Source organism: Ostrea edulis, chromosome 10 (genome assembly GCF_947568905.1).
Source record: "Ostrea edulis chromosome 10, xbOstEdul1.1, whole genome shotgun sequence".
NCBI lineage: Eukaryota > Metazoa > Mollusca > Bivalvia > Ostreida > Ostreidae > Ostrea > Ostrea edulis.
Window position 1 is genome coordinate 34,997,411 of NC_079173.1, and position 17,938 is coordinate 35,015,348.

At 34.9% G+C, this 17,938-nt stretch overlaps 1 protein-coding gene across 1 annotated transcript in view; it reads right to left on the reverse strand.

The window, feature by feature from the left end:
- LOC125665894 (calcitonin receptor-like) overlaps positions 1-17,938 on the reverse strand; it is a 63,094-nt gene that overhangs the window by 22,729 nt on the left and 22,427 nt on the right. Inside the window, exon 10 of the mRNA XM_048898853.2 lies at positions 17,109-17,247. Coding sequence (XP_048754810.1) covers positions 17,109-17,247 — 139 coding nt within the window. The remainder of the gene's footprint in view (positions 1-17,108; positions 17,248-17,938) is intronic.

The following is a 17,938-nucleotide window of genomic DNA, read 5'->3' on the forward strand; positions in this document are numbered from 1 at the left end:
GGTTGTATTATGGGGATATATGGACTAGATTTGCAGTAGAAAGGTTGTATTATGGGAATATATGAACTAGATTTGCAGTAGATAGGTTGTATTATGGGGATATATGGACTAGATTTGCAGTAGATAGGTTGTATTATGTAAATATATGGACTAGATTTGCAGTAGATAGGTTGTATTATGGGGATATATGGACTAGATTTGCAGTAGAAAGGTTGTATTATGGGGATATATGGACTAGATTTGCAGTAGATAGGTTGTATTATGGGGATATATGGACTAGATTTGCAGTAGATAGGTTGTATTATGGGGATATATGGACTAGATTTGCAGTAGATAGGTTGTATTATGTAAATATATGGACTAGATTTGCAGTAGATAGGTTGTATTATGGGGATATATGGACTAGATTTGCAGTATAAAGGTTGTATTATGGGGATATATGGACTAGATTTGCAGTAGATAGGTTGTATTATGTAAATATATGGACTAGATTTGCAGTAGATAGGTTGTATTATGGGGATATATGGACTAGATTTCCAGTAGATAGGATGTATTATGTAAATATATGGACTAGATTTACAGTAGATAGGTTGTATTATGGGGATATATGGACTAGATTTGCAGTAGATAAGTTGTATTATGGGGATATATGGACTAGATTTGCAGTAGAAAGGTTGTATTATGGGGATATATGGACTAGATTTGCAGTAGAAAGGTTGTATTATGGGGATATATGGACTAGATTTGCAGTAGATAGGTTGTATTATGGGGATATATGGACTAGATTTGCAGTAGATAGGTTGTATTATGTAAATATATGGACTAGATTTGCAGTAGATAGGTTGTATTATGGGGATATATGGACTAGATTTGCAGTAGAAAGGTTGTATTATGGGGATATATGGACTAGATTTGCAGTAGATAGGTTGTATTATGTAAATATATGGACTAGATTTGCAGTCGATAGGTTGTATTATGGGCATACATGGACTAGATTTGCAGTAGATAGGATGTATTATGTAAATATATGGACTAGATTTGCAGTAGATAGGTTGTATTATGGGGATATATGGACTAGATTTGCAGTAGATAAGTTGTATTATGGGGATATATGGACTAGTTTTGCAGTAGATAGGTTGTATTATGGGGATATATGGACTAGATTTGCAGTAGATACGTTGTATTATGGGGATATATGGACTAGATTTGCAGTAGATAGGTTGTATTATGTAAATATATGGATTAGATTTTCAGTAGATAGGTTGTATTATGGGGATATATGGACTAGATTTGCAGTAGAATGGTTGTATTATGGGGATATATGGACTAGATTTGCAGTAGATAGGTTGTATTATGGGGATATATGGACTAGATTTGCAGTAGATAAGTTGTATTATGGGGATATATGGACTAGATTTGCAGTAGAAAGGTTGTATTATGGGGATATATGGACAAGATTTGCAGTAGATAGGTTGTATTATGGGGATATATGGACTAGATTTGCAGTAGAAAGGTTGTATTATGGGGATATATGGACTAGATTTGCAGTAGAAAGGTTGTATTATGGGGATATATGGACTAGAATTGCAGTAGATAGGTTGTATTATGTAAATATATGGACTAGATTTGCAGTAGAAAGGTTGTATTATGGGGATATATGGACTAGATTTGCAGTAGATAGGTTGTATTATGTAAATATATGGACTAGATTTGCAGTAGATAGGTTGTATTATGGGGATACATGGACTAGATTTGCAGTAGATAGGATGTATTATGTAAATATATGGACTAGATTTGCAGTAGATAGGTTGTATTATGTAAATATATGGACTAGATTTGCAGTAGATAGGTTGTATTATGGGGATATATGGACTAGATTTGCAGTAGATAGGATGTATTATGTAAATATATGGACTAGATTTGCAGTAGATAGGTTGTATTATGGGGATATATGGACTAGATTTGCAGTAGATAAGTTGTATTATGGGGATATATGGACTAGATTTGCAGTAGATAGGTTGTATTATGGGGATATATGGACTAGATTTGCAGTAGATAGGTTGTATTATGGGGATATATGGACTAGATTTGCAGTAGAAAGGTTGTATTATGGGGATATATGGACTAGATTTGCAGTAGAAAGGTTGTATTATGGGGATATATGGACTAGAATTGCAGTAGATAGGTTGTATTATGTAAATATATGGACTAGATTTGCAGTAGATAGGTTGTATTATGGGGATATATGGACTAGATTTGCAGTAGATAGGTTGTATTTTGGGGATATATGGACTAGATTTGCAGTAGAAAGGTTGTATTATGGGGATATATGGACTAGATTTGCAGTAGATAGGTTGTATTATGTAAATATATGGACTAGATTTGCAGTAGATAGGTTGTATTATGGGGATATATGGACTAGATTTGCAGTAGATAGGATGTATTATGTAAATATATGGACTAGATTTGCAGTAGATAGGTTGTATTATGGGGATATATGGACTAGATTTGCAGTAGAAAGGTTGTATTATGGGGATATATGGACTAGATTTGCAGTAGAAAGGTTGTATTATGGGGATATATGGACTAGATTTGCAGTAGATAAGTTGTATTATGGGGATATATGGACTAGATTTGCAGTAGATAGGTTGTATTATGGGGATATATGGACTAGATTTGCAGTAGATAGGTTGTATTATGGGGATATATGGACTAGATTTGCAGTAGAAAGGTTGTATTATGGGGATATATGGACTAGATTTGCAGTAGAAAGGTTGTATTATGGGGATATATGGACTAGAATTGCAGTAGATAGGTTGTATTATGTAAATATATGGACTAGATTTGCAGTAGATAGGTTGTATTATGGGGATATATGGACTAGATTTGCAGTAGATAGGTTGTATTATGGGGATATATGGACTAGATTTGCAGTAGAAAGGTTGTATTATGGGGATATATGGACTAGATTTGCAGTAGATAGGTTGTATTATGTAAATATATGGACTAGATTTGCAGTAGATAGGTTGTATTATGGGGATATATGGACTAGATTTGCAGTAGATAGGATGTATTATGTAAATATATGGACTAGATTTGCAGTAGATAGGTTGTATTATGGGGATATATGGACTAGATTTGCAGTAGAAAGGTTGTATTATGGGGATATATGGACTAGATTTGCAGTAGATAGGTTGTATTATGTAAATATATGGACTAAATTTGCAGTAGATAGGTTGTATTATGGGGATATATGGACTAGATTTCCAGTAGATAGGATGTATTATGTAAATATATGGACTAGATTTGCAGTAGATAAGTAGTATTATGGGGATATATGGACTAGATTTGCAGTAGATAGGTTGTATTATGGGGATATATGGACTAGATTTGCAGTAGAAAGGTTGTATTATGGGGATATATGGATTAGATTTGCAGTAGATAGATTGTATTATGGGGATATATGGACTAGATTTGAGGTACATAGGTTGTATTATGGGGATATAGGAACTAGATTTGCAGTAGATAGGTTGTATTATGGGGATATATGGACTAGATTTGCAATAGATAGGTTGTATTATGGGGATATATGGACTAGATTTGCAGTAGATAGGTTGTATTATGGGGATATATGGACTAGATTTGCAGTAGATAAGTTGTATTATGGGGATATATGGACTAGAATTCCAGTAGATAGGTTGTATTATGGGGATATATGGACTAGATTTGCAGTAGATAGGTAGTATTATGGGGATATATGGACTAGATTTGCAATAGATAGGTTGTATTATGTAAATATATGGACTAGATTTGCAGTAGATAGGTTGTATTATGGGGATATATGGACTTGATTTCCAGTAGATAAGTTGTATTATGGGGATATATGGACTAGAATTCCAGTAGATAGGTTGTATTATGGGGATATATGGACTAGATGTGCAGTAGATAGGTAGTATTATGGGGATATATGGACTAGATTTGCAATAGATAGGTTGTATTATGTAAATATATGGACTAGATTTGCAGTAGATAGGTTGTATTATGGGGATATATGGACTAGATTTGCAGTAGATAAGTTGTATTATAGGGATATATGGACTAGAATTCCAGTAGATAGGTTGTATTATGGGGATATATGGACTAGATTTGCAGTAGATAGGTTGTATTATGTAAATATATGGACTAGATTTGCAGTAGATAGGTTGTATTATGGGGATATATGGACTAGATTTCCAGTAGATAGGATGTATTATGTAAATATATGGACTAGATTTGCAGTAGATAGGTTGTATTATGGGGATATATGGACTAGATTTGCAGTAGATATGTTGTATTATGGGGATATATGGACTAGAATTCCAGTAGATAGGTTGTATTATGGGGATATATGGACTAGATTTGCAGTAGATAGGTAGTATTATGGGGATATATGGACTAGATTTGCAGTAGATAGGTTGTATTATGGACTAGATTTGCAGTAGATAGGTTGTATTATGGGGATATAGGGACTAAATGTGCAGTAGATAGGTTGTATTATGGGGAAATATGGACTAGATTTGCAGTAGATAGGTTGTATTATGGGGATGTATGGACTAAATTAGCAGTAGATAGGTTGTATTATGGGGATATATGGACTAGATTTGCAGTAGATAGGTTGTATTATGGGGATATATGGACTAGATTTGCAGTAGATAGGTTGTATTATGGGGATATATGGACTAGATTTGAGGTAGATAGGTTGTATTATGGGGATATAGGGACTAGATTTGCAATAGATAGGTTGTATTATGTAAATATATGGACTAGATTTGCAGTAGATAGGTTGTATTATGGGGATATATGGACTAGATTTGCAGTAGATAAGTTGTATTATGGGGATATATGGACTAGAATTCCAGTAGATAGGTTGTATTATGGGGATATATGGACTAGATTTGCAGTAGATAAGTAGTATTATGGGGATATATGGAGTAGATTTGCAGTAGATAGGTTGTATTATGGGGATATATGGACTAGATTTGCAGTAGAAATGTTGTATTATGGGGATATATGGACTAGATTTGCAGTAGATACGTTGTATTATGGGAATATAGGGACTAGATGTGCAGTAGATAGGTTGTATTATGGGGGTATATGGACTAGATTTCCAGTAGATAGGATGTATTATGTAAATATATGGACTAGATTTGCAGTAGATAGGTTGTATTATGGGGATATATGGACTAGATTTGCAGTAGAAAGGTTGTATTATGGGGATATATGGACTAGATTTGCAGTAGATAGATTGTATTATGGGGATATATGGACTAGATTTGAGGTACATAGGTTGTATTATGGGGATATAGGAACTAGATTTGCAGTAGATAGGTTGTATTATGGGGATATATGGACTAGATTTGCAGTAGATAGGTAGTATTATGGGGATATATGGACTAGATTTGCAATAGATAGGTTGTATTATGTAAATATATGGACTAGATTTGCAGTAGATAGGTTGTATTATGGGGATATATGGACTAGATTTCCAGTAGATAAGTTGTATTATGGGGATATATGGACTAGAATTCCAGTAGATAGGTTGTATTATGGGGATATATGGACTAGATGTGCAGTAGATAGGTAGTATTATGGGGATATATGGACTAGATTTGCAATAGATAGGTTGTATTATGTAAATATATGGACTAGATTTGCAGTAGATAGGTTGTATTATGGGGATATATGGACTAGATTTGCAGTAGATAAGTTGTATTATAGGGATATATGGACTAGAATTCCAGTAGATAGGTTGTATTATGGGGATATATGGACTAGATTTGCAGTAGATAGGTTGTATTATGTAAATATATGGACTAGATTTGCAGTAGATAGGTTGTATTATGGGGATATATGGACTAGATTTGCAGTAGATAGGTTGTATTATGGGGATATATGGACTAGATTTGCAGTAGATAGGTTGTATTATGGGGATATATGGACTAGATTTGAGGTAGATAGGTTGTATTATGGGGATATAGGGACTAGATTTGCAATAGATAGGTTGTATTATGTAAATATATGGACTAGATTTGCAGTAGATAGGTTGTATTATGGGGATATATGGACTAGATTTGCAGTAGATAAGTTGTATTATGGGGATATATGGACTAGAATTCCAGTAGATAGGTTGTATTATGGGGATATATGGACTAGATTTGCAGTAGATTAGTAGTATTATGGGGATATATGGACTAGATTTGCAGTAGATAGGTTGTATTATGGGGATATATGGACTAGATTTGCAGTAGAAATGTTGTATTATGGGGATATATGGACTAGATTTGCAGTAGATACGTTGTATTATGGGAATATAGGGACTAGATGTGCAGTAGATAGGTTGTATTATGGGGGTATATGGACTAGATTTCCAGTAGATAGGATGTATTATGTAAATATATGGACTAGATTTGCAGTAGATAGGTTGTATTATGGGGATATATGGACTAGATTTGCAGTAGATAAGTTGTATTATGGGGATATATGGACTAGAATTCCAGTAGATAGGTTGTATTATGGGGATATATGGACTAGATTTGCAGTAGATAGGTAGTATTATGGGGATATATGGACTAGATTTGCAGTAGATAGGTTGTATTATGGGGATATATGGACTAGATTTGCAGTAGATAGGTTGTATTATGGGGATATAGGGACTAGATTTGCAGTAGATAGGTTGTATTATGGGGATATATGGAGTAGATTTGAGGTAGATAGGTTGTATTATGGGGATATATGGAGTAGATGTGCAGTAAATAGGTTGTATTATGGGGATATATGGAGTAGATTTGAGGTAGATAGGTTGTATTATGGGGATATATGGACTAGATTTGCAGTAGATAGGTTGTATTATGGGGATATATGGACTAGAATTCCAGTAGATAGGTTGTATTATGGGGATATATGGAGTAGATTTGAGGTAGATAGGTTGTATTATGGGGATATATGGACTAGATTTGCAGTAGATAGGTTGTATTATGGGGATATATGGAGTAGATGTGCAGTAGATAGGTTGTATTATGGGGATATATGGAGTAGATGTGCAGTAGATAGGTTGTATTATGGGGATATATGGACTAGATTTGAGGTAGATAGGTTGTATTATCGGGTGTTTGTTTTACATCCTCTTTACACGTAACTCTTAATGAGACGTCACCAGCTCTAGATGAAGTACTACTTCAGACATAACATGCAGTAGATGCTGAGCACTCATAGTCGTAGCAGTGAGGGTTCTTTAACGTGCCAACGCCTTCCGCGACACGGGAACTTCGTTTTCAGATCATATTTGGTTTGACGCTCGAACTCACGATCTCTCGTTTACGAAGCGAACGTTCATTGACTAGTCCGCGACCGATGGGGTATCTACTAGTATCTGATAATCAATTTTGCCATGACACAAACAACCGAGGCGTTTATTCCTTAGATATTATACGTTATGCAATATCATGCTAGAAGCCTAGAACCACACTAGAACAAAAATAAAGGATGTAGTCTGTATGGGGACTGAGCATGCGTTGTTTCTTCAGAATTGAAGTCCTGCTTTACACTCCTCCTTAGGCATGGAGAACAATCAATGCGTGTTAACAAAGGTCGACACGTGGCCTTTATGATGAAGCACCTGGTGGTAAGAATAACGTCTAAGACTGAGAGACATTGGGGGGGGGGGGGGGGGGGGGGATCCGCTGTACAGAAATAAGATAAAAGGGTTAATATCTTTCATCTTGGCAATTTCCCGTGAGGATACGGGTTAGAATAGGTCCTCAGTACTCCTTGCTTGTCGTAAGAGGCGACTAAATGGGGCGTTCCTTCGGAAGAGGCCGCAAAAACCGAGGTCCCGTGTCACAGCAGGTGTGGCACGATTAAGATCCCTCCCTGCTCACATTTCCGGAAGCACCGAGCACAGGTCTAAATTTTGCAGCCCTTCACCGACAATGGTGATGTCTCCATATGAGTAAAGTATTCACGAGAGGGACATTAAACAATGTTCAATCAATCAATCTTGGTAACAAGCACTCATAGCGATTTTCTACCAGAGTTATCGTTCTTGCTGAACCAAAGGGCAAAACAAATCTTATGAAAGCTGGGGAATTTACTATTCTCGCCATCGTAAACTTCATGTATCGCTCTTTCTGTTGTATACACGTCTCCTTGTGAGTGAAAAATTCTCGAGTGGGACGTTAAACAACATACAATCAATCAATCTATTGTATACAAAGAAATACAAAACAAGAGGCTCATGGGCCACATCGCTCACCTGAGTCACCTTGGTCCATATCAGAAGATTTTCCATATCTATTTGCATGTAAAACCGTAGTCCCTATTATGGCCCCAAACCTACCCCTGGAGGCCATGGTTTTTGCAAACTTGAATCTACACTATGTCAGAAAGCTTTCATGTAAATGTGAACTTCTTTGGCCCAATGGTTCTTGAGAAGAAGATTTTTAAAGATTTTCCCTATATATTTGTATGTAAAACTTTGATCCCCTATTGTGGCCCCATCCTACCCCAGGGGGCCATGATTTTAACAAACCTGAATCTGCACTATATCAGAAAGCTTTCATATAAATCTCAGCTTTTCTGGCTTAGTGGTTCTGGGAAGAAGATTTTTAAAGATTTTTCCTATATATTTGTATGTAAAATCTTGACCCCCTATTGTGGCCCCATCCGACCCCCGGGGGCCATGATCTTAACAATTTATAATCTGTACTATATCAGGAAGCTTTCATATAAATCTCAGCTTTTCTGGCTCAGTGGTTCTTGGGAAGAAGATTTTTAAAGATTTTTCCTATATATTTGTATGTAAAACTTTGACCCCCTATTGTGGCCCCATCCAACCCCCGGGGGCGATGATTTTAACAATTTAGAATCTGTACTATATCAGAAAGCTTTCATATAAATCTCAGCTTTTCTGGCTCAGTGGTTCTTGAGAAGAAGATTTATAAAGATTTTTCCTATATATTTGTATGTAAAACTTTGACCCCCTATTGTGGTCTCATCCGACCCCCGGGGGCCATGATTTTAACAATTTAGAATCTGTACTATAGCAGAAAGCTTTCATATAAATCTCAGCTTTTCTGGCTCAGTGGTTCTTGAGAAGAAGATTTTTAAAGATTTTTCCTATATATTTGTATGTAAAACTTTGACCCCCTATTGTGGTCCCATCCGACCCCCGGGGGCCATGATTTTAACAATTTAGAATCTGTACTATATCAGGAAGCTTTCATATAAATCTCAGCTTTTCTGGCTCAGTGGTTCTTGAGAAGAAGATTTTTAAAGATTTTCCCTATATATTTGTATGTAAAACTTCGATCCCCTATTGTGGCCCCATCCGACCCCCGGGGGCCATGATTTTAACAATTTAGAATTTGCATTATATAAGGAAGCTTTCATATAAATCTCAGCTTTTCTGGCTCAGTGGTTCTTGAGAAGAAGATTTATAAAGATTTTTCCTATATATTTGTATGTAAAACTTTGACCCCCTATTGTGGTCCCATCCGACCCCCGGGGGCCATGATTTTAACAATTTAGAATCTGTACTATAGCAGAAAGCTTTCATATAAATCTCAGCTTTTCTGGCTCAGTGGTTCTTGAGAAGAAGATTTTTAAAGATTTTTCCTATATATTTGTATGTAAAACTTTGACCCCCTATTGTGGCCCCATCCTACCCCCGGGGGCCATGATTTTAACAATTTAGAATATGTACTATATAAGGAAGCTTTCATATAAATCTCAGCTTTTCTGGCTCAGTGGTTCTTGAGAAGAAGATTTTTAAAGGTTTTCCCCATATATTTGTATGTAAAATTTTGATCCCCTATTGTGGCCCCATCCGACCCCCGGGGGCCATGATTTTAACAATTTAGAATCTGCACTACCTAATAAAGCTTATCTATAAATTTCATCTTTCCTGGCCCAGTGGTTCTTGAGAAGAAGATTTTTTAATGACCCTACCCTATTTTTACCTTTTCTTGATTATCTCCCCTTGAAAGGTGGCCTGGTCCTTTATTTTAACAATTTAGAATTCCCTTTACCTAAGGGTGTTTTGTGCCAACTTTGGTTGAAATTGGCCCAGTGGTTGTTGAGAAGAAGTTGAAAATGTGAAAAGTTTACAGACGGACGGACGCCGGAATACGGGTGATCAGAAAAGCTCACTTGAGCTTTCAGCTCAGGTGAGCTAACAATTGTAACGTGCGAGACCCGAGCGGTCTCTTATCAAACGGGATCGTACTCGGTTTGCCCGAGTCTTACAATGTTAAACAATAATGAATATTATTATCTAAATACAAGAGGTACAACAAGTTGCAATATGTACACATATTCTTTCCACCTGTCTAATGGTTAATGTTTAACCCCTATGTACAACTGACACTTGCCACTTGTCAGGTCCATGCCTGTGTATAGCCACTGACCTTGCCACTTGTATCTGCCAGTTGCATATGCCATCTACCTGTAATAACTTGTGCTTGCCACTTGCCTATAGCCACTTGCATATACAACTTGTCAATAAGCCACTTGCCTATACAACTTGTCAATAAGCAACTTGCATATACCAGTTTTATCTAACACTTGCATATGCCACTTAATTACATAGTCAAAGGGAGATAATTCACTTTACGTTTCACAATGCACCGTGGGTTGAAATGGACAACGAATGCTACAGAGTAACTGTTTACACGCCACTGCCGTGTTGCTATTCATGCTGTCATGTGCTCCTATCTCACTTCTTTCCGTACATACCCTACTTTCTGTATACACGCATTCATTTGCCCGATCCATTTTTAATTAAAAGACTGCAGCAGTTTTGAAAAAAATGGAAGACAAAAGACAAACTAATGATACCAATAGCATACAATGTAGATATCATGCTGTGGTGCCTATAACACACAATGTAGATATCATGCTGTGGTGCCTATAACACACAATGTAGATATCATGATGTGGTGCCTATAACACACAATGTAGATATCATGCTGTGGTGTCTATAACATACAACGTAAATATCATGCTGTGTCTATAACATCCAATGTAGATATCAAGATGTGTTGTCTATAATATATAATGTAGATATCATGATGTGCCTATAACGATGCAGATATCATGATATGCCTATAACATATAATGTAGATATCATGATGTGCCTATAACATATAATGTAGATATCATGATGTGCCTATAACATATAATGTAGATATCATGATGTGCCTATAACATATAATGTAGATATCATGATGTGTCTATAACATACAATGTAGATATCATGCTGTGGTGTCTATAACATGCAATGTAGATATCATGATGTGCCTATAACATATAATGTAGATATCATGATGTGCCTATAACATATAATGTAGATATCATGATGTGCCTATAACATATAATGTAGATATCATGATGTGCCTATAACATATAATGTAGATATCATGATGTGCCTATAACATATAATGTAGATATCATGATGTGCCTATAACATATAATGTAGATATCATGATGTGCCTATAACATATAATGTAGATATCATGATGTGCCTATAACATATAATGTAGATATCATGATGTGTCTATAACATACAATGTAGATATCATGCTGTGGTGTCTATAACATGCAATGTAGATATCATGCTGTCTAAAACATATAATGTAGATATCATGATGTGTCTATATCATGCAATGTAAATATCATGATGTGTCTATAACACACAATGTAAATATCATGATGTGTCTATATCATGCAATGTAAATATCATGATGTAGTGCCTATAACACACAATGTAGATATCATGCTGTGGTGTCTATAACATACAATGTAGATATCATGCTGTGTCTATAACATACAATGTATATATCATGATGTGTCTATAACATACAATGTAGATATCATGCTGTCTAAAACATATAATGTAGATATCATGATGTGTCTATATCATGCAATGTAAATATCATGATGTGTCTATAACACACAATGTAAATATCATGATGTGTCTATATCATGCAATGTAAATATCATGATGTGGTGCCTATAACACACAATGTAGATATCATGCTGTGGTGTCTATAACATATAATGTAGATATCATGGTGTGTCTATAACATAAGATATCATGATGTGTCCATAACATCCAATGTAGATATCATGATGTGTTGTCTATAACATATAATGTAGATATCATGCTGTGGTGTCTATAACATCCAATGTAAATATCATGATGAGTCTATAACATATAATGTAGATATCATGCTGTGTCTATAACATACAATGTAGATATCATGCTGTGGTTTCTATAACATGCAATGTAGATATCATGATGTGCCTATAACATACAACGTAAATATCATGATGTGATGTCTATATCAATATGATTTAATTTAATTTGTAACAGGCAATTTAATTGGCTGATCATACTAAAAAAAGAATATTTCTTATTGTATAATGTATAATGTAACTCCCTATGGGGACACGCCCCCTTGGAAATCCTAGACGGCATACTTTTTTAAATTCACATCACAAGCTAATTTTGACCTATGTTATACGATATAATGTAACTTGGTGCAGTTTCGCGGATTATAAATCGTAAACTGCACCAAGTCACATTATTTCATCGTACAATATAGGTCCAAATAAGCTTCATTCCTTAAATAGATATCATTATATGGTGCCTACATCAATGTAGATATCATGATGTGTCTGTTAGATACATGTACAATGTAGATATTATGATGTGGTGTCTGTAACATACGATGTAGATATCATGATGTGTCTATAACATACAACGTAAATATCATGATGTGGTGTCTATATCAATATAATCCAATTTAATTTGTAACACGCAATTCGATTGTCTGAGCACACTGAAAAAAAAATAGTTTATATTGTAGAATGTAACTAGCTATGGTAATCCTATACGACACCACTTGTTTTTTAATTCACATCGCAGCATCGTTACGTCGCATGCCTTCTATGAAATTGAAAATCAACGGAATAAAATACCTTTGTTTGACTTTTTCTCGATGTCAAAAAAAAAAAAAAGGAATACTGCGTATATGTTTTTGGTATACTACACAAAACATTAACGGTAAAAACTAAATACCAACTCTAATACAACAATATCATGTGCGAAATAATGGTATAGTACTTGCAACTTTTGCTGTTTCATAATAAAATACATGAATGCTTGATCCGCCTATCGAAGCATAAATTGCGTCATCTCTTACAAAATGTCGTCACCCCACATCAATTGACATGTGAATCGCATTCTGTGAATTTTTTACATATACTGTGTCGGATTTAATTGGCGATAATGCTGCATACTATGGTAAGTTGAAATTTAGTTTAAAACTTATGATATAACGTCAAACTATCACAAATCATGTAGCATTTTCTGGTGCATGACGGTATTTTGTGTGATGTCAGGTTTTCTGGTGCATGACGGTATATTGTGTGATATTAGGTTTTCTGGTGCATGACGGTATTTTGTGTGATGTCAGGTTTTCTGGTGCATGACGGTATTTTGTGTGATGTCAGGTTTTCTGGTGCATGACGGTATTTTGTGTGATGTCAGGTTTTCTGGTGCATGACAGTATATTGTGTGATGTCATGTTTTCTGGTGCATGACTCTATTTTGTGTGATGTCAGGTTTTCTGGTGCATGACGGTATTTTGTGTGATGTCAGGTTTTCTGGTGCATGACGGTATTTTGTGTGATGTCAGGTTTTCTGGTGCATGACGGTATTTTGTGTGATGTCAGGTTTTCTGGTGCATGACAGTATATTGTGTGATGTCAGGTTTTCTGGTGCATGACTCTATTTTGTGTGATGTCAGGTTTTCTGGTGCATGACTCTATTTTGTGTGATGTCAGGTTTTCTGGTGCATGACGGTATTTTGTGTGATGTCAGGTTTTCTGGTGCATGACGGTATTTTGTGTGATGTCAGGTTTAGATTTTAAAAACTTCCCGGTACATGTCTTTACTGTCGTGGCGACTCTAAAGTAGATCTTGCGTTGTATAGTAAACATTGGGCCTTCATATCTAGCCCACATACATGTATCTTTTATTATCAAGAATCGTTGAAAACACCACCTTGTGTTTTCAAATTTGATTTAAAAAGTTCATGCTCCGGTTATGCATAGAACCAAGATGGCGGTTCTCTCGGTCGAGGCTTCCTCAGTTCGTTGCTAAAGGAATCCTTGCGCGGTTCAAGTGATTTCTATTTCTCAGTGTTTGTTTACTTTTTTGTATAAATTAAGCCGTTTTACATTAGATTATAAGGAATGAAGCTAATTTTAACCTATGTTATACGATATAATGTAACTTGGTGCTGTTTACGCTTCTTATATTCTGTTCCGTGTAACATACGTCAAACTTAGCTTCATTCCTTAAATAGATATCATTATATGGTGCCTATATCGATGTAGATATTATGATGTGTTGTCTATCACATGCAATGTAGATATCATGATGTGTCTATTACATATAATGTAGATATCATGATGTGGTGCCTATAACATGCAATGTAGGTATCATATTGAGGTGTCTATAACATGCAATGTTGTTTTAATATGGTGTCTAGATATCATGGTGTGGTGCCTATAACAATGAAGATATAATGTTGGGGTGTCTATGACAATGTAGATATCATGATGTGGTGTCTATAACATACAATATAGATATCATGATGATGTGCCTATAACAATGCAGATATCATGATGTGCCTATAACATATAATGTAGATATCATGATGTACCTATAACATATAATGTAGATATCATGATGCGGTGCCTATAACATACAATGTAGATATCATGATGTGTCTATAACATACAATGTAGATATCATGATGATGTGCCTATAACAATGCAGATATCATGATGTGCCTATAACATATAATGTAGATATCATGATGCGGTGCCTATAACATACAATGTAGATATCATGATGTGGTGTCTATAACATACAATATAGATATCATGATGTGGTGTCTATAACATATAATGTAGATATCATGATGTGCCTATAACAATGCAGATATCATGATGTACCTATAACATATAATGTAGATATCATGATGTGCCTATAACATATAATGTAGATATCATGATGTGCCTATAACATATAATGTAGATATCATGATGCGGTGCCTATAACATACAATGTAGATATCATGATGTGTCTATAACATACAATATAGATATCATGATGTGGTGTCTATAACATATAATGTAGATATCATGATGTGGTGTCTATAACATACAATATAGATATCATGATGTGGTGTCTATAACATACAATATAGATATCATGATGTGTCTATAACATACAATATAGATATCATGATGTGGTGTCTATAACATACAATGTAGATATCATGATGTGGTGTCTATAACATACAATATAGATATCATGATGTGGTGTCTATAACATATAATGTAGATATCATGATGTGCCTATAACAATGCAGATATCATGATGTACCTATAACATATAATGTAGATATCATGATGTGCCTATAACATATAATGTAGATATCATGATGCGGTGCCTATAACATATAATGTAGATATCATGATGTGCCTATAACATATAATGTAGATATCATGATGTGTCTATAACAATGCAGATATCATGATGTGCCTATAACATATAATGTAGATATCATGATGTGCCTATAACATATAATGTAGATATCATGATGTGCCTATAACATATAATGTAGATATCATGATGTGCCTATAACATACAATGTAGATATCATGATGTGTCTATAACATACAATGTAGATATCATGATGATGTGCCTATAACAATGCAGATATCATGATGTGCCTATAACATATAATGTAGATATCATGATGTGCCTATAACATACAATGTAGATATCATGATGTGTCTATAACATACAATGTAGATATCATGATGATGTGCCTATAACAATGCAGATATCATGATGTGCCTATAACATATAATGTAGATATCATGATGCGGTGCCTATAACATACAATGTAGATATCATGATGTGGTGTCTATAACATACAATATAGATATCATGATGTGGTGTCTATAACATATAATGTAGATATCATGATGTGCCTATAACAATGCAGATATCATGATGTGTCTATAACATATAATGTAGATATCATGATGTGTCTATAACATATAATGTAGATATCATGATGCGGTGCCTATAACATACAATGTAGATATCATGATGTGGTGTCTATAACATATAATGTAGATATCATGATGATGTGCCTATAACAATGCAGATATCATGATGTGTCTATAACATATAATGTAGATATCATGATGCGGTGCCTATAACATACAATGTAGATATCATGATGTGGTGTCTATAACATACAATATAGATATCATGATGTGGTGTCTATAACATATAATGTAGATATCATGATGTGCCTATAACAATGCAGATATCATGATGTGTCTATAACATATAATGTAGATATCATGATGTGTCTATAACATATAATGTAGATATCATGATGCGGTGCCTATAACATACAATGTAGATATCTGATATCATGATGTGGTGCCAATAATATGGAATACAAGGAAGAATCGCACTAAATCAACCAAACTTTGTTAACCAGATTCATGTCCCATACATTTTATAAAGAGAGCTTATCAATGATCGATTGATTGATTGGTTGTTTGAGCTACCAAGATGAAATTTATATCATTTTGAAACGATATGTAAACTTCGTGTATCAACCTGAACCGTGTAACTTTGATGGAGACAGAAGACTACTGCCTGTTCATAAGAGACCGAGGAGGGGGCACAGAATAAACTTCTGACGTAGCATATATTGTGGACATCTACAGTGAAATCATTTAAATTCATGGGGGGCAATTTTCGTTGATTTACATTTTTCTTTGAGATGTAATTTCGTGTGTACAGTTTCCGTACAGTAAACATTTTACAGATTTTATATTTTGTTGTGGTTTGAAATTTGTAGGACACGAAATCCTCATAAATTGAGTCTGCATGAAATTCAATGATTCCATAGTATTATCAAAATGAACATGAAGAGAATAAACAAGTACAGCAAACGTGATAGACTTACCTGTAGTGATATAACAATGGCTACCGTATAAGTGTAGACGTCATATAGGGTGGAATCTTTATCGTTAGGACGCTTGACGAAAACAAGAAACTGCAAACCCAGCAATGGGATCAGAATGGCCATGGCTCGAACCGCTTTTCTGTCAGACATATAACACAATTATAGAACCGCTTTACTGTCAGACATATAACACAATTATAGAACCGCTTTTCTGTCAGACATATAACACAATTATAGAACCGCTTTAGTGTTAAATACAGACGCTTTACATGTATAAATTTATCAATATTACCCAGTAAATGTAAGATATTGATACCATCCAGTAAATGTGAATATATATTATTACTACAGTAACTTGATCCGAAGAGTCAGATCACGTCGAGTTGACAGGTGCGGATCATCAGATCAAACGAGACGATAAGCGTCGAGTTTAATCTCAGACTGATGATCCGCGCCCGTCAACAAAACGTGATCCAACTCTTCGGATCAAGTTACTGTGGTAATGATAAATTTATTATCATTATGTTTTTTCTAAATCTACATTTATAAGATAATAAAAGTAATCCAAATTATCTAAAACACGGCTTTGGTTGTGACGCGTTCGATATTTTCCACAAAAAACGTTACGTTGATGCATTGTGACGTCATCAGTTTCAGAGGATACTATACCACAGGTGATCGGCAAAATCGGATCACACTCTGTGAATTCAACAGTATCAAAAACCGAAACATTGATGAGTATATGATAAATATTGATATCACCCAGTAGATATTGATGGGTATACAATAAATATTGATATCATCCAGTAGATATTGATGGGTATATAATA